At 42.7% G+C, this 22,734-nt stretch overlaps 1 protein-coding gene across 7 annotated transcripts in view; it reads left to right on the top strand.

Moving 5' to 3' along the window:
• Positions 1–22,734, top strand: part of TJP3 (tight junction protein 3) — a 108,749-nt gene that overhangs the window by 63,202 nt on the left and 22,813 nt on the right. For all 7 annotated transcript variants that reach the window (XM_044268646.1, XM_044268640.1, XM_044268652.1 and 4 more), the window contains exons 17-19: positions 8,913–9,123; positions 9,234–9,334; positions 9,443–9,799. In XM_044268646.1, coding sequence (XP_044124581.1) covers positions 8,913–9,123; positions 9,234–9,334; positions 9,443–9,799 — 669 coding nt within the window. The remainder of the gene's footprint in view (positions 1–8,912; positions 9,124–9,233; positions 9,335–9,442; positions 9,800–22,734) is intronic.

The raw sequence follows: 22,734 nt of genomic DNA, 5'->3' as shown, positions 1-22,734 counted from the left end.
CTCAAACTTCCGTTTCAATTCTTTAGTAGAGGGGGTGTTGAGGAAGGTGGCATCTCCTCCTATGTCGCGCAGGATGCGTTCAGCGTCTTCAGTGGTGTATACACAACCACTAGGTGATGCAGGTTCAAAGGTAGACATAATGCAGCAAACAATGAAAAAGCGAAAGAAAAATGGACACCGTGCTCAGCCAATGAGCCACAAATAGTTAAAGAAAAAATGGCGGCACTGGTGCTTTCAGTTACAAAAGATAGGGTGCACGTCCCGAGGGGAATAGGCTTCTTACCCCAATTAGTAAATCCGGAAAAACGAGAGGCACTCCAATGATGAAGAAATAGTGAACCTTTATTCACCCAGGTGCAACGTTTCGGCTCTGCTCTTGAGCCTTTTTCAAGCATAAATACAACTCCACAACACAGCCTTAAATACAGGTGAATCAATTAACAAATAGATCATGTGGTCATACTCCACCCAGTGGGTGTGACAAAATCGTAACCATGACAGAATGCAACACTGTGAATACATAAAATTATCCTGTGCAAACAGTGCAATTATGAAAACATAAATTACAAGCCATGTAAGAGAGCAAGATGGCGTCTAGTGTGTTTTTGTTCATTTGAGCATGCGCTCAGGAAGCTGTGCCTAGGCTGCGTAGGATGTTACTGGAGCGATGACCGCACGTCGACGGGATGTGATGACGTCGGTCGCTCCCTTTCAGCCTTCTCCCTGATAGGTGCTTTACCCGACCTGCGCAAAGGAAAATATACAACGCTGAAACAAGCGGTGGGATGCGATTCTCCTTGTGCACTAGGTATGTCAGTTTGATCACCCCTCCTTGTTTGCTTTTCCCCCTGTATGATATAATGGATTGCAGCACATTGATCGATCGTTTTTTTTATTTATGATCGACATTATCACTGTTCACTGAAGCCATAATATATGTATGAGATGTATTATTTACATGGCTTGTAATTTATGTTTTCATAATTGCACTGTTTGCACAGGATAATTTTATGTATTCACAGTGTTGCATTCTGTCATGGTTACGATTTTGTCACACCCACTGGGTGGAGTATGACCACATGATCTATTTGTTAATTGATTCACCTGTATTTAAGGCTGTGTTGTGGAGTTGTATTTATGCTTGAAAAAGGCTCAAGAGCAGAGCCGAAACGTTGCACCTGGGTGAATAAAGGTTCACTATTTCTTCATCATTGGAGTGCCTCTCGTTTTTCCGGATTTACTAATTGGGGTAAGAAGCCTATTCCCCTCGGGACGTGCACCCTATCTTTTGTAACTGAAAGCACCAGTGCCGCCATTTTTTCTTTAACTATTTGTGGCTCATTGGCTGAGCACGGTGTCCATTTTTCTTTCGCTTTTTCATTGTTTGCTGCATTATGTCTACCTTTGAACCTGCATCACCTAGTGGTTGTGTATACACCACTGAAGACGCTGAACGCATCCTGCGCGACATAGGAGGAGATGCCACCTTCCTCAACACCCCCTCTACTAAAGAATTGAAACGGAAGTTTGAGGCCATCTCCAAACGCATGGTATCTCTCCGTTTACACATGACGACACTTGGAGAATATCACAGGACACAGAGGATCCCTAGAGGGATGCGATCCAGTATCAGACCAAACCTTTTTTATAACAATCCTTTGTTTTGCAAAAAATTTGAAGCCTTATCTAACCGATACTCTCTGGACTTTATTTTGCTCAACATTGAGTATCTCCAACATGAACTCTCAATTTTGCAGTGTGAAATAGGCGACATTGAGGCCCAACTACGATCTTTGTTCTCACCAGAGGAATTCACTAAGTATATAGAAGAATCAGCTGTTCAAATGAAACAATTCCAGCTAGAATCAGAAGAGAACAAAAGAACCAAGTGGTGTAGGGATACAGACGACTACAAAAGAGGCACCGTCTACAATTGGCAGAATGAGAGACAATCCAATACCCAACAGAGGGACGTGAGAAGACGGAGGAAAACCATTCAGACACCTTCAAATGAAGATCAGTCTTTTTTAGGCAGAGGTTCGCAGTTGCCGGAAGCAAGCGGCGACACATTAGGAGAGGTGGTCGTGGACACGGAAAGGCCAGGCAGATTACGGAACAACAAGAATCGACTCATGGCGACCAAGATGACCACAGGGCGGAGAAAATGACTGTAGTCAATTTATCTTCCAAAGAGCTAACCTCTACCCAAGTGAGTGTCCTATCAAAGGGATTCTCATTTTGTCCCAATTCACGCATAGATTGGTTTAAGTTGGAATCTGATTTGTTTTCTTTTTTCCGTCGTATTAAATTAAGAATATGGTTTCATAAAAGGGATGTAATTGTGAGGCCCCAGAATAGTGAGTTCACACTGGGTTCTCTCAATTTATTTCAAAGGAGCAATTTTACACCAGTTATCAATGAACCTGCAGTGGAGGCCTATATCAGTGCTGTCAGAGGTGGGATCTCTGAGCTCCGGTCAGCCTTCACGGAGGATCGGGACTTTAGATATCCTAATCTGACCACCACTGAGGTTGAGGCCCTCAAATCCCTTAGGTCTGACCCCACTCTAACCTTGAAGCCGGCCGACAAAGGGGGTGCGGTCGTTGTAATGGACACCGCTAAGTATATACATGAAATTATGCGTCAACTGGGGGACCCACATGTATACAGGGCCCTTGACTCTGATCCCAAGTTTATGATTATTGGTATCATACGCAGGTGTCTGAGGGAGGCCTTGACCGCTGGTATTATCGACGAGGGTCTATGTGATTTTCTTGAGGTGGCACATCCTGTCACTCCGGTGATATATGTGCTGCCCAAGATACACAAGACCCTCGTCGACCCCCCGGGACGCCCGATCGTCTCGGGCACAGATTCCATCTTCAGCGGCATAGCCGTCTTTCTTGACAAAATCCTGCGCGGTTTTTCTACAGGTGGGTCGTCCTATATACAAGACACGTCTGATTTCTTGGTCAAACTTCATAATACAGATGTATCACAGGTTCCTTCAATTATACTTGCATCATTTGACGTTACGTCATTATATACCTCTATTGTACATGAGAAGGGTATTCGATCAGTTGAGAAAATGTTAACGATGTCCTCCCTCACTCCACATGCTTCTGAATTTATCATTGATTTGCTTAAGATAGTGCTCCAATATAACTATTTTCTGTTCAAGGATACTTTTTATTTGCAACAACGTGGCGTGGCCATGGGATCCCACGTGGCCCCCACCTACGCAAATATTTTTATGCGTGTGTATGAGGAAGATGTCGTCTATTTGTCCCACCACTTCAGACATGTGCTGGGGTGGTGGAGATACATCGACGACATCTTCCTCATATGGACTGGCTCTGAGGCAGATCTGCTTGATTTTCATGACTTTCTCAATAGTCATGACTCAGATCTACAATTTACCCTCGTCCATTCCAGGACTGAGATTCAGTTTTTGGACACCAAGGTAGTGGTCAAGGAAGGTTCTCTGCATACCGAGCTATACACTAAGCCAACCGACACTAACACCTTCCTATGCTTCAATAGTTGCCATCCTAGGAAAATGATTCAATCTTTGCCCTTCTCTCAGTTCCTCAGGGTTAAGCGGGTTGTGTCAGATGATACTAAATTAGATGCGACGTTGGATTCTATGGCCCTTAGATTTCAGGAGAGGGGGTATCCTAAACGGCTGCTGAAAGAACACACTGACAGAGTTCGGCATTTAGATAGGACAGAATTACTGACTAAACGGAAGACTGCCCGCAAGGCTGACAGAATTCCGTTTATTTCAGTATATAGTGAATACAGCCCTTCAATAAATAGGATTTTGAGGAAGCACTGGGGCTTGTTGGGTACATGTTTCAAGGAAATTCCGGAATTCCAGAGCCCTCCTCTTCTTTCTTACCGTCGATCTAGAAATTTAAAAGATCAATTAGTTAAAGCAGATATTGGCTCAACAAGATCATTGAGACAAACCACATTAACGCAGTTGAGCTTGGGTTGTTTTCCCTGTCTCAACTGCGTAAATTGTAAATATATGTGCAAAGGGAGGAATTTCTCACATCCTGGTACAGGTGAATCCTATGCGATCCCGTTTCATTTAACCTGTGAGTCCAGTTATGTCGTATACATATTATCTTGCCCATGCAATTTATTATATGTGGGAGAGACAACGACTGAGTTTAAGACCCGCCTAAACAACCATCGTTTAAGTATACGGAAGAAACGTATGGATTTACCTGTATCTAAACATTTTGCAGAGGCTAAACATGGGGAGCGTGATCTTAAATGCTGGGTAGTAGACCACATACCCCAACCCAGGCGAGGTGGAGATAGGTCAAAGCTACTGAAACGTAGAGAACTGAATTGGATCCACAAATTGGGGAGTCTGAAACCCCATGGATTAAACGTAGAGTACAATTTTGGGGATATTTTGTGATGGTGGTTTGCCTCTGCAGTCAAGCAGGGTGCAATTCGGTTTCTTGTGTATGCACTATAGGAGTTATACAACTCAACTCTCTTATTTTCTTGCTTTTTTAATAACTTTATTTTCATTTCTCTCTTTTTTAGAGAATACATACACTGGATTTCAGGAGGAATGGCAAGTCTGGATAGAGTGGTCACAACATACCGCACATGAGAAAGCCCCCTTTTTTTGTCCTTTACAATAATTTTTTTCTTCCTTCCCTCCCTTACCCCCGTTTTTTGGTTTTATGATGTGGATGCTTGATTTTGACAGGTCCGGTTGGCACCTACACATGGGTTTACTATGACATACCAGCCTAGATGGCACAATTCTGATAAGTCAGATAAACTCAGTGGCACCTGTGTACCTATAATGAGGAGATCCCTCTCGGATGATATGACAACTCAGTGACCCTGGTGATATCTCTGTACATGCCGCGGTTTCCGTGGATTTGTCAGTTTTTTCACTCAGGGAGTGCTTGTGGACACCCTGTTTTCAAGGGAATTCACCGCCTGTCTGAGTTGTCTAAGTCCGATTTTATATAGGTTGGGGCTTTACACTGGCAACAGGGCGTCCTGCCAGAGAGCAAGATGGCGTCTAGTGTGTTTTTGTTCATTTGAGCATGCGCTCAGGAAGCTGTGCCTAGGCTGCGTAGGATGTTACTGGAGCGATGACCGCACGTCGACGGGATGTGATGACGTCGGTCGCTCCCTTTCAGCCTTCTCCCTGATAGGTGCTTTACCCGACCTGCGCAAAGGAAAATATACAACGCTGAAACAAGCGGTGGGATGCGATTCTCCTTGTGCACTAGGTATGTCAGTTTGATCACCCCTCCTTGTTTGCTTTTCCCCCTGTATGATATAATGGATTGCAGCACATTGATCGATCGTTTTTTTTATTTATGATCGACATTATCACTGTTCACTGAAGCCATAATATATGTATGAGATGTATTATTTACATGGCTTGTAATTTATGTTTTCATAATTGCACTGTTTGCACAGGATAATTTTATGTATTCACAGTGTTGCATTCTGTCATGGTTACGATTTTGTCACACCCACTGGGTGGAGTATGACCACATGATCTATTTGTTAATTGATTCACCTGTATTTAAGGCTGTGTTGTGGAGTTGTATTTATGCTTGAAAAAGGCTCAAGAGCAGAGCCGAAACGTTGCACCTGGGTGAATAAAGGTTCACTATTTCTTCATCATTGGAGTGCCTCTCGTTTTTCCGGATTTACTAATTGGGGTAAGAAGCCTATTCCCCTCGGGACGTGCACCCTATCTTTTGTAACTGAAAGCACCAGTGCCGCCATTTTTTCTTTAAATATATATATATATATATATATATATATATATATATATATATATATATATATATATATATATATATATATATATATATATATATATATATATATATATATATATATATATATTTTTTTTTTTTACTATGCTGGACGAGAGGACGTAGTTTAGCTGAAAAGTATGTGTGACCTAACATGCGAAATTTTGCACTGAAATGTGCCCACATTTCTGTTGTGAAAATATAAAGTAAACTTTGGCTTAAAGGAGTTTTCTGGGAGTCCTGTATTGATGGCTTATCCTCCAGGATAGGTCATCCGTATCTGATCAGTGAGGGTCCGAGACTCTGCACCGCTGCCGATTAGCAGTGCCTCTGGTGAGTGCTGCAGTATAGTTACAGCTTACCAGTCAGAGCACCATACATTGTATAGCGGCTGTACTTGGTATTGCAGCTCAGGCCCATTCACTTGATGGTAGTTCATCAATATTGAATTCACAGAAATCCCCTTTAACCGCTTGCCGTCACACTAACGCCGAAAGGCGTCAGAGCGGCAGCTCTCTCAGGTCTCACTAACGCTGAAAGGCGTCATCTCGTGAGACCCGAGGGTTCCTGTGAACATGCGCGCGCGATGATCAGAAAGGTATATCAGACGCTGTTTTGTTAACAGCGTCTGATATACCTGCTACCTGGTCCCCAGGTGGTCCCCCCCGTCACTTATTAACCCCTGATCACCCCATATAGACTCCCTGATCACCCCCCTGTAAGGCTCCATTCAGACGTCCGTCCGCAAAACACGGACACCGGCAATGTGCTTTCCGCATTTTTCGGATTCGCACATTGCCAGAACTATATAGAAAATAGGAAGTTGTCATTTACAGAGAGATTTCTCTCACCCAGCATGGGTATATGTAAAAATACACCCCAAAAACACATTGCCCTACTTCTCCTGAGTACGGCGATACCACATGTGTGACACTTTTTTGCAGCCAAGATGCGCAAAGGGGCCCAAATTCCAATGAGTACCTTTAGGATTTCACAGGGCATTTTTACGCATTTGGATTCCGTGAGGGGTATGGTGAGTTCATGTAAGATTTTATTTTTTGGCACAAGTTAGTGGAATATGAGACTTTCTAAGAAAAAAATAAATAACATTTCCGCTAACTTGTGGCAAAAAGTAGGATGGGTATATGTAAAAATACACCCCAAAACACATTGCCCTTCTACTGAGTACGGCGATACCACATGTGTGACACTTTTTTACAGCCTAGGTGCGCCAAGGGGCCTAAATTCCAAGTACCTTTAGGATTTCACAGGGCATTTTTATGCATTTGGATTCCAAACTACTTCTCACGCTTTAGTGCCCCTAAAATGCCAGGGCACTATAAAAACCCCACAAGTGACCCCATTTTGGAAAGAAGACACCTCAAGGTATTCCGTGAGGGGCATGGCGAATTGATGTAAAATTTTATTTTTTGTCACAAGTTAGTGGAATATGAGACTTTGTAAGGAAAAAAATATAAAAATAATTTTCCGCTAACTTGTGCCCCAAAAAAAAAACTTCTATGAACTTGCCATGCCCCTCACTGAATACCTTGGGGTGTCTTCTTTCCAAAATGGGGTCACTTGTGGGTTTTTTATACTGCCCTGGCAAAAGTGCAGATTTGTAAAAAAGGGCCTGGTCACTAGGGGGGTATAAACCTGTGGTCCTTAAGTGGTTAAAGACTCTCTGTTTAGATGTCAAACCTGTCTTGCTAATAGTAAATCTAATCCAATGTCTCAATGACCAAATCCTGCACCTTCTGTCTTGACTGACATCTCTGAGGACAGGGAACATCTTTACAAGCAGGGATGAAATCTGGCATGTGTGCCATTGTTGTTCATTTCTCCCGGACGTGTAATGACCATCTCTGTTCTCAGGGACATCAATGAAGCAGAAGAAACGAGACTTGGATGTTGGATGTGAATACTTTCAGCTGTGTTTCTGCCTCTTTGACATCAGGGACCTAATTTGCATATGACGCAGAGGCATCCAATTATTTTTTTAAACTTAAACTGAAGGGCTTTGGGGCTCCAGTGAGTGCCATATACCCTTCATTGTTTACAGGATACGGTTTTGTACATTTTCTAGTAGCTGAGAGTGGTAAGTGAAAGGACTGAGCTGCAATGCCAGGCACAACCACTACAATTAGGTGATCGGCTGGGTTGTTGGGAGTGACAGGATATTGATAGGATACTAAAGGATAGGCCATCTATATTATAATCTCAGAGAAACCCTTTAATTAAGAAATAACAATATATCATTTAATTAAATGTCTTAAGATGCAAAACACGTTTCTCAAATGTTTACAAAAAATATTTTTTAAGAGACATTCCTGTGGCCACCACTAGAGGGAGCCTAGGAGGTTACTGCATACCGTTTTTTTTATTAAGTTCAGTGTATGCAGTATACTTTTATGTACCCTCTTACTAGTGGCTGCTGGCAGCCAGAATGTATGATTTAAATCGGTTTTCCAAGGTAGATTTGTAATGGGCCAACCGCAGGGATATTTCTAACATAATGGAAAAAAAAAAGAAGCAAACTTAACCTTCCCGACCCACTCCAGAGCTGCCTGTTGTGGCTGAATCTGTGATATCCTGTATACCACTGAAACCAATCACTGGCCTTAGTGTAAGGCATGACATTGCTAAGGTCAGTGGTATACAGGGCATCAATGTTGCAACCATAAGAGTATGTCACTGATGCAGCTCAGCAAAGGGGACAGAGTGGTGATGCTGGATTGGAGAGAGCTGGAAAAATGCATTAAAGTTTTTCTTTTGTATTATTTTTACAATGTCCCTGTAGTTGGTCCATTATAAATATAACACTGTATAAGATATTTGAATCCCTGTGAAAAATAAAGCAACACTCTAACAATTATAAAGATAAAAGATCACCACCCTAGATTTAAATGCACGGTATTTAGATTTTTAAAAAGCACACAATGATGCTCAGTAGACATTTTACTTTAAGTGCATTGCTGCAAATGTTGCTCAAGTTCATCAGAGGAATGTGTATGGGATTAGGACCTTCTACCTGTGACTGATAGTTGTGTAACAGGGAACTTCTTTCTATATCAAGCTAAATGTTGCCTTCTCATGTAGAATAAGCATGCACTATTGGACATCACACCAACGGCAGTGGAACACCTGAATTATGTGCAGTTCTACCCAATTGTAGTCTTCTGCAACCCAGAGAATAGACAGGGGGTTAAGGCAATGCGACAATGGTTACTTCCAGAATCCAAGAAGAGCTCCCGGCGTTTGTATGCACAAGCTGTGAAACTGCGCAAGAACAGTTCCCATCTTTTCACAGGTGAACACACGCTTCCTTCACCCTCTTATATTGTCTTTATTGTTTGCTTTTTATTACGGTTTTCTTTAGTCACTCTCGTATTTATATACAATCATTAATTTATTTTTAAGCGACTATTAACTTGAGTGGAGCTAGTAACTCATGGCTTCCCAGTTTGAAGGAAATTATTCGGACAGAACAAGGAAGACCTATATGGACTACTGAAGAGAAGGTGAAGATTTTAAGCTCCATGGGACTTGGGGTGCAGGAATATGTATTTTTTTTTTTTAAAGCAACACTTACTTTTTTAATTGAGAATAAACAGATATTTTTATTTTAGGCTGCGACTCTAGTTAATGAGCCTCTGGATCTGATGAATGGGTCGGCAGTTGGGTCTGCAGATTACTTGAGTTGTGACAGTCGGGCTAACAGTGACTATGAGGAGACTGATGCTGAAGGGGGAGCTTATACTGACCAGGAGCTGGATGAGGAGTTCCAAGAACCTGCACTAGCCCGTTCTTCTGAACCTGTTGTTGAGCATTCACCTTCTTACCATGATATCGCCTCACCTTATGATAGATCATATTCTTACGAAGGCCAGTCATCTATTGAAACCTCTTCCTACCATGAAAACCAGTCACCGACAGAGCCATTTTCGCACTACAAAGATCATTCCCCATCTCATAATATTGCACAGGTAAATCTTTTTATACCACTATTACATTTTGTCAGTTTGATTATTTTTAGCAAAATAATCTAAAACTGTAAAAGTAAATGAAGAAAATTATTTCTTAAGGCGAACCTGTCACCACAAACATGCAGTTTATTTAGCATATTATAAAAATGGAGAAGCTGAGCAGATTGATGTGTAGTTTTATAGGAAAACATTCAATAAGACTTGTAATGTGTTCATTGAAATCTCAGTGTTGAATTTCTATGGTGAGGGGGGGTTATAGTCACATTTAATCAGGGGCATTGCTAGGTTAAAACATTCGGGGCCTGGGCCCCTGTAGTTTTGTCCCAGGCCCTGAATGTCCTGTCTGCCTGATAGATACAACTGTATTGCCATCCTCAGGACAGCAATACAATTGAGTCTAATACACTGGAAGATCTGAAGGACCTGTGGTGACATCACGGGTCATGTGACAGGCAGTGGTTGAGAAGTACCTGCGATGATGTCACCATCATGTGACCAGTGCAGGAACGGCAGTGAAGAGGAGAAGACCCTGGGGGAAGAAGCTGTGGTGAGATCTGCTACATGAGGAGAGGTAAGTGAAGGGAGAGGCAGAGCAATGCTGGAATTGTGGTCATTTTACTGTATGTTAGGGCTGAAGGGAGGGTTGTTATTTACATGGGACTGTGTGTTGGAGGTGGCTTGGGAGGGGGCCGTGTTATTTACATGGGACTGTATGTTAATGGTAGCTGTTTTATTTACATGGGACTGAATGTTGAGGGGGCAATGTTATTTACATGGGACTGAATGAGATTGCATGTTGGAGGCGGCTGGGGAGGAGTTGATGTTATTTATATGGGACTGTATTTTTGGAGGGGGCTGGAGAGATGGTGTGATGTTATTTACATGGGAATCTATGGCGGAGAGAGGGAAATATTGTTATTTACATGGGACTGTATGTCGGAGGGGCTGAAGGGAGGGGAGTGATGTTATTTACATAAGACTGTATTTTGGAGAGGGTGGAAGAGATGGTGTGATGTTATTTACATGGGCCTGTATGGTGGACAGAGGAATATAATTGCAGGGGGCATTATAAATACTGGGGGGCACTTCAGGGTGACCATTATAACAGTGGGGGCAGTATAAATACTGGGGGCACTGTAGAGGTATTCTAAATCCAGGGGACATTAGGCGTTCTTATTACTACTGGGGGCTCTAAGAGAGGGACATATAGATCTGCCTTATTTCTACTAAGAGCACTATGGGGGCCTAATTACTACTGAGGGGGTCTGTAGAGAGCTTTATTACCACTGGGAGAAAAATAGGGGGCCTTATTTCTACTGGGGGCTCTGTGAGGGTATTATTAATACTGGAGGGAGTCTATAATTGCGAGAGTCATCAACAATACATAATATTAGGATATTGGCAAACTAATAGTACATACGGAGCAATCCCACAAATATCTTAGCCAAAACAGCAAAAATGGGACTCTCCCAACAAAGTGTGTACAACCAGGATGGCGCTACCATAATTGAGGTCATTACATTTCCTGGTTACATAGGAAATGTAATGACCTCAATGAATAAAACAAGTTTTTCTGAAATTGATTTCCCATAAAACTATATATCAGTCTGCTCAGCTTCTCCTGCTCTATAACATGCTGCCTGCAGATTGCACTGCATTTTCATTGTGACGGGTCCTCTTTAAAACCATTTAAATGGGATACTAGTATGTTCAAATGATTTAGTTTATGTAGAAAACTAAATGTTACCAATATATGGATTTTCTTTCTTCAGTGAAATGATTTCCCAGATGTTTTCGTATTATACTGTGCTTACTCCCTGAAAGAAGCCCTCATTGGAACTGACCTTCCCCCCCAAACTAGTTGCAATCAAATCCCTTCATATTGCTCACCCGTTTTTGGATATATATAATGTACTGTAATCTTTTTTCTTTTTAATAAGTGAAATGGCTTAATGCCACTTGTCATGTTGGCTCATTAACTAGAAAAAGTTAAGGAACATTGTCAGACCTACAGAAATGAATTATGGCTGCGAAAGTGCTCAGCCTAAAGAAGAAAAAAGCCACTTACCTGTTCATTGGTGCTCTGTTCTAGTGCTGAGGGTCCCATCCCTGCTGCTTCCTGTCCCCTGTGGACCAGAAGTGAGACATCCTGTATGTTGCTACGTCCACTGATGCAGCCATTCACTGGCCATAGTGGTCACATGCTACTTGGCTTTGTTTCTTTAGGCTGAATACTCAGAATCTGCTCTCACTGCTGGAATCAGAATTAAATCAGGTTCCAGCAGCTTAAAGGGATCCTGTCACCGGGATTTTGGGTATAGAGCTGAGGACGTGGGTTGCTAGCTGGTCGCTAGCACATCCGCAATACCCGGTCCCCATAGCTCTGTGTGCTTTTATTGTGTAAAAAAAACGATTTGATACATATGCAAATTACCTGAGATGATTTCTGTCCCTGACTCCTCTCATGTACAGGACTCATCTCAGGTTAATTTGCATATGTATCAAATCGTTTTTTTTTACACAATAAAAGCACACAGAGCTATGGGGACTGGGTATTGTGGATGTGCTAGTGGCCATCTAGCAACCCATGTCCTCAGCTCTATACACAAATTGCCGGTGACAGGTTCCCTTTAACTCCTCAGATGCCATGATCATTAGTGCCCACCGCTTCTGAGTATTTAAATAGAGTGAAGGAGCACCCTGTGAATTGTGCAGTGCACTGAACGCACTCAACCGTGCCGTGTACCGGCCTGTATAACATCCTGTCTCTGGAAGGATGTAAAAGACTGTCTGTAAATACCCCTATACACTGTGATGGTATCGCCATACCTATAACAACCAATCTATTAAATTATCCCATTATTTAACCCGAACAGTGAATGCCAGAATTGTCATTTTTTGGTTACCTTTCCTCACAAAAAAAAGTTGGGTAAAAACAATCAAAAGGTTACATGTATCCCAAAATGGTATCAATAAAAACTATAGCTAACCTTGCAAAAAACCAAACCCTCACACAGCTCCATCGACTGACCGTAAAGCAGTTATGAGAACACAAAGTAGTAAAGTAGTAAAAAAACAAGCCTCATATGGCTATGTTGATAAAAAAAATTTAAAAAAAGTTATGGTTTTTGAAAGGCAGACTAAAAATATATCGCTCTTTCCATTTTTTTACCTGCCCAGAGTCCCTCCACTGCATGTTTTTGCTCCATATACTTGATTTTCATGTCAGGACTTTCCTTCCCCTGTTCTCGGCAGGATATTTACATGCAGAACTTCCTGTTTTTATCATCTTCCATCTGGGTTTGCTAAGTAATCCCAGCATGCTTTGTGCTGTAATGTTTCACAGGGCGTGCTCTGCTTGCCACACTATTCCCTCTGCAGTAGTCACATCCCCTACAACTACACTCTCCATGTTAGTTAGGCGGAGCAAACTCTGTGAAACATTAATGGCCAAGCATGCTGGCTTTGGTTAGCAGACCCAGCAGGAAGATAATGAAAACAAGAAGTAAACCATGTACAGTCAGGTCAGTCAGTCATAAATATTGGGGCATTGACACAATTCTAACATTTTTGGCTCTATACACCACCACAGTGGATTTGAAATGAAACAAACAAGATGTGCTTTAACTGCAGACTGTAAGTTTTAATTTGAGGGTATTTACATCCAAATCAGGTTAACGGTGTAGACAGTACAACAGTTTGCATATGTGCCTCCCACTTGGTAAGGGACCAAAACTAATAGGACCTAATAATCCTAAATCAAACTTTTTTTTCCACTTTTTAATACTTGGTTGTAAATCCTTTGCAGTCAATTACAGCCTGAAGTCTGGAACACATAGACATCACCAGACGCTGGGTTTCATCCCTGGTGATGCTCTGCCAGGCCTCTACTGCAACTGTCTTCAGTTCCTGCTTGTTCTTGGGGCATTTTCCCTTCAGTTTTGTCTTCAGCAAGTGAAATGCATGCTCAATCTGATTCAGGTCATGTGATTGACTTGGCCATTGCATAACATTTCACTTCTTTCCTTTAAAAAAAACTCTTTGGTTGCTTTTGCAGTATGCTTTGGGTCATTGTCCATCTGCACTGTGAAGCGCTGTCCAATGAGTTCTGAAGCATTTGTCTGAATATGAGCAGATAATATTGCCCGAAACACTTCAGAATTCATCCTGCTGCCTTTTGTCAGCAGTCACATCATCAATAAATACAAGAGAAACAGTTCCATTAGCAGCCATACATGCCCACGCCATGACACTATCGCCACCATGCTTCACTGATGAGGTGGTATGCTTAGGATCATGAGCAGTCCCTTTCCTTTTGATTCCAAATGCAAAAAGCACACTTGACATGAACTCTGGACCTTTTATCTGCTCATTGTAATTGGGATAATGAGGGAATAACACACACCTGGCCATGGAACAGCTGAGAAACCAATTGTCCCATTACTTTTTGCCCCTTAACAAGTCAGAGGCACATATGCAAACTGTTGGAATTCCTACACCGTTCACCTGATTTGGATCTAAATACCCTTACGTTTAAAGCTGACAGTCTGCAGTTAAAGCACATCTTGTTCGTTTCATTTCAAATCCATTGTGGTGGGATATAGAGCCAAAAATGTTAGAATTGTGTTGATGTCCAAATATTTATGGACCTGACTGTAAATCACTGACAGAATGCAGTGACTCTACGATACTTGCAGAAACTCTATAGTCATCATTGTCTCCAATCTCTTCCCTCTCCTGTTCCGATCTAGCCGCAACACACCACTCTGATACCCTCAAAAGCACGATGGATGAAGGGGAGCCCTCTTCACCACCTCCCAAAACAGAAAAAAACAACCCTTGCACACACAAAGAATTTGCTTTCAGCGATGCTCCAGGAATAGTGAAGTCCTGTGTAGAAAATCTCATACACCAGAAGATTTCATCCATTATAAGTTTATGCTAAGAACTTATAACTCTGCACTCCACTTTGCCAAACAGACCTATTTCACCCCTCTCATCTCTTCACTATCTCCCCCCCAAAAAAAACTCTTCACTCCCGCCTTATTCCTAAAGTACAGATGCCCATCACTGACCTCGTTGCTGAAGATCTGGCCACCTACTTCAAAGGGAAAATTAAAAACGTTCGGCATGAAATTATCTCCCTCTCTTCAAGCATCATTGTGTTCCCCTTCCCTCCCGCTCCTCCTCTGGTTCACTTTCCACACTTGTTCCAGCCATAGAAGAAGTGGTCTCCAGGCTCCTATCTTCTTGACTTACTACCTGCACTACTGATACTAGTCCCTCACACCTTCTCCAGTCTCTCTCCCCATCTGTCATTAGTCACTTAACTACAATATTTAACCTCTTTCATCTTGCATCTTCCACTCCTTTTTCAAACATTCTGTCAAACCCCCATTCCTGAAAAAGAAACAACTTTTGACCCATCCTGCACAACTACAGACTTGTCTCTAATCTCCCCTTCATTTGTAAACTTGTAGAACACCTCATCCCCTATCTCTGTGTTAACTCTCTCCTTGACCTCTTACAATCTTGTTTCCACACTGTATAGAAACTGCCCTTACTAAAGTGACAACTGACTTCCTGGCAGCTAAGTACACTCGTGACTACTGTCTGTTATCCTGGATCTCTCTGCAGCATATGACACTGTAGATCACTAACTCCTACTTGGTATGCCGCAATTTATTGGCCTCAAAGGGAATCTGTCAGCTCCGAAACACCCCGTAAACTGGAGAAAGCCGTGTATAGTATGTGATGCTGAGTCCGATTTTATGTTATTTTTATCTTCAGAACCATTTGCAATCCCAGGGCCGGTTTTAGACGAAATGTGGCCCTGGGCAAAATCAAAAGTGGTGCCCCAAATCCTGTAATAATGTATTAACAACACAGTTACATTCTGTCTATTCCGGCCCTCCCTCACAGATTTACACCCCATAAAGTTCCTCACACAGTTCTTCACCCTTATGGCCCGAGAATACGCCAAATGTCCCATCCCCTCACAGCAATGAGTTCCCCTCACTGACGGCATCTGAGAGTGTTAAAAACCGGAAGCGTGGGATTCATCTTCAGGCGCGCTTTCCCCCAGCAGAGATCGGGAAAAGGACTCTGTTCTATCAATAAGCCACAGCCTGTACAAGGCTTCCAGGCTCATTGTTAGTATATCCCAGTTTAGGCCACTAGATGGCAGCACTGAACGGTGATAGTTATTTCTTTACAGACTAATAGAGCAGTTTACATCTGATGATTGTAAGTTGTGGTCCACTTGGGGGACTTAACAAAAAGTTAAAAAAAAGTTTGGAAAATAGAAAAAAAAACAAATTAAAATCGCCTTCATTCCCCCCCAAAATAAAAAGAAACATAAAATAGCATTATGAGCATTGCCGAAAACACCCATACTATTGAAATATTTTATAAAGTTGGCGCAACATAAAAAATTTAAAAAAGGCTGATTCGCGTTTTTTTATTACTTTATCTCCCAAGAAAATTGAACATGTCCTATTCTTGTCTGCAATTGCGGACAAGAACAGGCATATTCTATTAGTGCCGGCAATGTGCGGTCCGCAAAATGCGGAACGCACATTGCCGCTTTCCGTGTTTTGCGCCTCCGTGTATCCGCAAAACACATTGCGGACGTGTGAATGGAGCCTTAATGTCCCTTGCCACTCTTCCCCCTTCCCCCCAGGTAGAGGACAGGAGCATTTGTTTCCTGTAGCCGGCCGGACTGAAAGGAAGTGCACACTAAGTGTTTCCTGTACCCGGCCGTCCCTTGTCACTCTTTCCCCCCCAGGTAGAGGACAGGAGCATTTGTTTCCTGTACCCGGCCGGACTGAAAGGAAGTGCACACTAAGTGAGCACTTCCTGTCAGTCCGGCCGGGTACAGAAAACAAATGCTCCTGTACCACGGACCGAACAGAGCTCGGCCACGCTACATTAGAGGCGCTTCCCTCTCTCTGGGCAGTGCGGCAGCCGCCTGGTGCGGCCTGCAGGGGAGGGCCCGCCGTACTTAAAAAAAAATATAAAAAATAAAAAAAACTTTTTTTTTTTTTAACCACACGGGGCCGGCGCGCCCTAGGCAGCTGCCTAGGTCGCCTTACAGGTCGCGCCGGCCCTGCACCCCTCGATTGCATTTGCGGGGTGCCAATAGGAGACAGAGCGAGTCCGCTCCCTCTGTCACCACTTTACACGCGGCAGGCGCCATTGCCCACGGCATGTAAAGTGTTAAACAGCCCAGATCAGCACTCTTGCTGGTCCGGGCTGTTAGAGCAGGGCCGCGGCTCTCGTGTAAAAATGCGGCAGCCCAGCCAAAGGCCCCTTAGTGACCGCCGTAAAAGCACATATCAGTGGTCACTAAGGGGTTAAGAATACGACTCTCTTGGTTTTCTTCCTACCATTCAGATCTTGCTTTCAGTGTATCATTTGCTGGCTGTACATATTTTCCTCTTGATGTTTGGGTTTCTCTGGGTTCAGTCCTAGGTCCTTCCCAATTATATTTTTTTTTCTGTACACAGCCCCCCTATTGAACATGATATCACTTGATTTGTTTTTTAATATCAACTCTATGCTGACTGTCTGCTGTCTCTAACGCTATGTCCTTTTTCCATCTGAAACAGATTTTTTTTTTAATGTAACTACTTGTGTTTTCTCAATCTTCTAACCTACATAAACCGGATATTTATATCTGTGTGTGGCACTACCATAATACCTCGGCAGCATGCTCACTGTCAGTGTCATGCTCAATACTTATCTTTCATTCACCCCCTATATTTAATCACTCACCCCGCTCGTGTTGCATATACCTCAAAAACTTATTTTAAAACTCAACATTTTCTTGATTGTTGTCCTGATCCATTCTTGACTTGATTACTGTAACTCGTACTTAATTTGTCTCCCCTTCACTAAATTCTACCCTCTCCAATCTAACACAAACGCAACAGACAAACTCCTCTATCTGTCTCTGATCAGAGGCCGCACGCTGATCAGAATTAGTGTCACTGACAATACACTATTGCAGTGTATTGTACAGCTAACGTTAAAAAAAAAAAAAAAGAATATAGCCATTTCCTATATCCGCTGAAAGGGCCCCTGGTTTGTCTGTGTGTGAATCACCGGCCGGACAACCACTGAAGACCAATACACATTGATAGGTTTAAAATGGCTGCCCCTTTATTTTGACATCGTAGACAATTTATAGCTTCAAACCACAAAATTAGCGTATACCTCCCCCATGTCTAGTCCAATCAGGTAGCGAATTGATAAATTTTCCCTTTATACAGCCAAAGTAAAAAAGTCATGATAATTTCTCAGAAACAAGGTACATATGTGACGCATTTATAATTCTTAGAATTTAGATATCTAACCACCATGTTTGTCGACCTTCGCTTTGTTCAAATATTTCGCGGAATTATCTTTGTTTATTTTGTACCAACATTTATCTGATAAAACGTCCTTCACAAAAGGTGAACGTCAATATACAAGATGCTTATATAACCAGTATTATAGCAAGTGTAAAATATATCTCTAATGCACATGTTAGATATATGCGTACAAAGGTATATATGAGTATATATGTTTCTGCAGTTATGATGTCATGCATTCAGCAGTTTTCTCTCCAGGTACCTTCTTCATAAATGTGGCATTCTTTTGCAAAGCATGCATATCTCTTTCTAGCCATGCGGTTTTGAGCTTCAGACAGCCACTTCCTGCCAGCTTGTGTTACTAGGCTTGGTGTTATAAAATATTTCCTTTAAAGAAGAACTCTGCATATCTTAATACAAGCATATAAGGCTGAATTAATACATGTATATAAATGTGTGTGTGGATACAGACATAATTTCCTTACAGTCCCCTCTTTGATCATATGGAATCCCATTCCACATGATCATTCCTTATACCACACACCATTTTCATTCTCTGAATCATCTGCTTACTAAACGGTTCAGGAAAGTTTTGATCTTTTAAGTCCTCTGTCTCTAGTTCATTGGTATACTCCCTGAACATAAATTCTTCCTCATACAAGTCCTGCATAGTCTTTGGATCCTCTGGACAAAGTGGTTTAGGATAGCCTCTTAGCCATCGCTCATATCTATTTTGCAGGCTTGGGGGTATGATCAAAGTCATCTCCTTTGAAGGCATCTTGTCTGAAGGACTCATGCTTGTCCGGGGAATTCCTTCAGGACTCCTTCCGGTGTCTTCTTGAGCCGGCTGGCGTGTATCCACTGTGGACTCTGGTCAGTAAGGACAGCCGTTCGAGCAACTCTTAGAACCTCAAATGGACCTTGATATATTGGACCAGTCTTGTGGCGGACAGCCAGTTGTTTCACCAGAACTTTGTCTCCGGGCAAGAATGGATGAGTTGGGTCTGTGGAAAGAGGAGGAAAGGTGACAGCAACCTTATCATGATTTTCCGAGAGTATACCTACCAAATGTTTCACGTACTGCTCCTGCAAGGCAAAAATGTTACTGTCAATATCTGGTTCCTCACGGGTATTAGGGGGTCTACCGAATAACACTTCATAAGGTGAGAACCCTGTCTGTTTGTTTGGTGTCGTTCTTATTTGGTAGAGAATGGCGGGTAGAAATTTCAGCCAATCCTTCAATGTTCCTGAAGTGGCCTTTTTTAACCTATCCTTAATGGTTCGGTTCATTCTTTCCACGACTCCTGCACTTTGTGGGTGATAGACTATATTTAGTTTCCACTGGAAACCCAGAATTTTCGTCAGTTCTTGTATTAGTTTGGACTGGAAAGCAGGTCCCTGATCTGAATGAATTACCCGAGGGAGTCCATATACTGAAATCCATTGATTTATCAATGCCCTAGCTGTCACACCAGCTGTTTCTCCTGAAGTAGGTATGGCTACACACCATCCAGAGAACCTACAGACTATTACAAGGAGATATCTTATATTCCCGGGTTGCTTTGGCATATGTGTGTAATCTATCTGCAAATCTTGCAGAGGGCCTGTAGGGGGTGGTAGATTCCCATGTCTTCCGTGTGCTTTTCCTTGAACATTATTCTGTGCACAAGTCATGCATGAGTCGACCAGATCGTCTATCAATCTCTGCAATTGGTGTGTACAGAACAGTGACTTGTAATGTTCTGATATGTATTGTTTTCCCAAATGTCCAGGACCATGAAGATAGGATATTAGGAGCGGTGCTGATGCAGTGGGAACCCCCAATATCCGATCTTTTGTCCACATACCTGTACCTGTCATCTGCAGTCCCTGAGATTTCCAGTACTTGATATCCTCACTGGTAGACTGCTTCTGTAGTTGATATACTACTGACACCCAGTTTTCACTTTCAAAATCTGTCATGAATAATAACTTGCTTTCCCTTCTCGTGTCTCTCTTGGCTGCCATTTTCGCTGCTCTGTCTGCTAAGTTGTTTCCCATAGCTTGATAATCTCCTTTTGCAGAGTGTCCTTTCACTTTTATCACACTTATAGCTTCTGGTAGTTGAATTGCACGTAGCAAGTGATCTATGTACTTCTGATTCGCTATCTGCTTCCCATCTGCTGAGATATATCCCCTATTTTTCCATATTAATGCATAATCATGCACTGTTCCAAATGCATAGCTACTGTCAGTATAGATATTTACTTTATGTCCTGCGAATATTTCACAGGCTCTTGTGAGCGCTACCAGCTCAGCTTGTTGTGCCGAAGTTGTGACAATTGGTTCAGCTTCTATCACTTGATTTGGGAGCATGACCACTGCGTAACCTGTTTGATATGTCCTGTCATCTGGTCTTGTGCATGATCCATCCACAAAAACATCTATACTGTCAGTCTGTGGCGTGTCCTTTAAATCTTTCCTAGGTGTTGTGCATGACAAGATCACTTCATCACATCTGTGTTCAGGTATTGGGTCTACTTGTTCGTCAGAACCTTCACACTTAAGTCTCAAAAGTGTATGCAAAAATCTTATCACTGGTGAGGTGTCTGGACATGTCTTTATCACCAGGTTTGCCGTACTGAGTAATATGGTCTCATATCCGGACAGTCTCTGAGCTGTCATGTGTTGTGTGGTCATGTTTTGAAGGAGGGACAAGACTGTATGAGTGGTGAAAAGTTCCATTACATTCCCATGGACTATCTTAGTAGCATCTTTTACTGACATGGCCGCGGCTGCTAATGCTTGGAGACAGTGAGGCATTCCAAGAACTACAGGAGGTAATTTTCTCGATAGGTATGAAACTGGCCTGTTTCTTCCCCCATGTGTCTGTGTCAAAACCGCTGCATAGGTTTCTCCCGATACCACACAGTATAATTGGAATGGCTTTCCATAATCTGCCAGGGCCAAGGCTGGGGCTTGGGTCAGGGACCGAATCAATCTCTCAAAGGCTTCTACTCTGTCCTCTGTCCACTCCACTACCTTTGGTGCTTCTGTGAGTGTAGTTTTTCTTAGGATTGAATCCCAATGGGAGCAATCAGGAATCCACTGCCTACAATACACTATTGACCCTAGAAAGGACAGCATTGTAGCTTTGTCCCCTGGCCTGCTTAGGGAGGTCACTGCCTTGACTCTAGCGGGTGAGATCTTTCTCTCTCCTGCCTCTATTATGCACCCCAGATACTCTACCTGGGTACTTGCATATTGGATTTTCTTCTTCGAGGCCAGGTGTCCTTTGCTTGCCAAGTGGTCTAATAAACTCCGTGAATCTATTTCGCAGGCTTCTAACTCCGAATTGGAGAGTAAAAGGTCATCTGTGTACTGTATTAAGGTGGATCCCCTCTTTGGTTCCCAATCTTCCAATGTAGCCTTTAATACAATAGAAAAGGCTGCTGGACTATCCCCAAAACCTTGTGGGAGACGGGTCCAAGTCACCTGACCATCATCAGCCCACTGAAAAGCAAAAAGACTTTGTGCATCCCAAGCCACTGGTATGGAAAAGAACGCATTACTGAGGTCAACTACAGTGTAGTATTTGGATCCCGCAGGAATGGCCCCAAACACAGCTGTAAGGTCTGCCACCAAGGGGGGAAGTGGGATAATTGCCTTGTTTACCTTCCTTAGATCCTGTACTAATCTCCACGTGCCATTATTTTTTTTTACGGGATTTATCGGTGTATTCCAGGGACTGACAATTTTCCTAAGAATTCCCATCTGTAAGTATTTCTCAATTTGCGGCCTTATACCCTCTAACTTTTCCTCACTCAATGGGTATTGTTTCTGAAAGGTTGGCATAACCCCCTCCTTCAAACAGGGCCGGTAGGGCTCACAGTTAATCGTTCCTACTGAGTCTTTACATTTAGCCCAGATTGGATGATTTTCCAGGGACATTGGTATGCTTGAAAAGAACCCATTCATGTCACGTCTTTTTGGGTTTGTCAGGTCACATTTCATTGAGGTCGCTGTCAGTCTTCCCTTTTTGTCAAAGACTAATGAAATCTGTAATGCTGCCATTAGATCCCTTCCTAATAGGCAAACGGGGCATTCTAGCAGGACTGCAAAAGACATGTGCGTCACTAGTTCTCCCGTAAGAGTACAAACCGGGAGCGGTGCTGTCACCTTATGTATCACTGTCGTCCCATTGATACCCATAGAACTTCCTTCGGTGCATTTGTCATTAATGAAGTCTATTTTGTTTACGCTTGAAGTCGTTGCTCCGGTGTCAAGCAATAAATTAACTGTAATACCATCAATTTGCAGTATTACTTGTGGTAAAACTTGCCAATCAGTTGGAACAAAATGCATAATGAAGGACGGGACTCGTTCTGGGCACCCCTAATAGTGATTGTTCCCCCGTGGGGACGGGTGTTCATGCTCAGACCACCTCCGTAAATCTGATTGCAGATTGGGTTGTCTACTCCCCCCATCCTGTGCTGGCCAGTGTATGTTAATAAGATCTCCCTGGGGTTGTCTTCTTGCCATATCTTGCTGTCTTTCCTGTTGTCTGGGTCCCCCTCGGTAGTCTGAGGCGCCTCTCCCTCT

Source organism: Bufo gargarizans, chromosome 1, assembly GCF_014858855.1.
Source record: "Bufo gargarizans isolate SCDJY-AF-19 chromosome 1, ASM1485885v1, whole genome shotgun sequence".
Classification (NCBI taxonomy): domain Eukaryota; kingdom Metazoa; phylum Chordata; class Amphibia; order Anura; family Bufonidae; genus Bufo; species Bufo gargarizans.
Note: the sequence above shows the minus strand (reverse complement) of the source record. Positions and strands in the feature narration are given on the sequence as shown.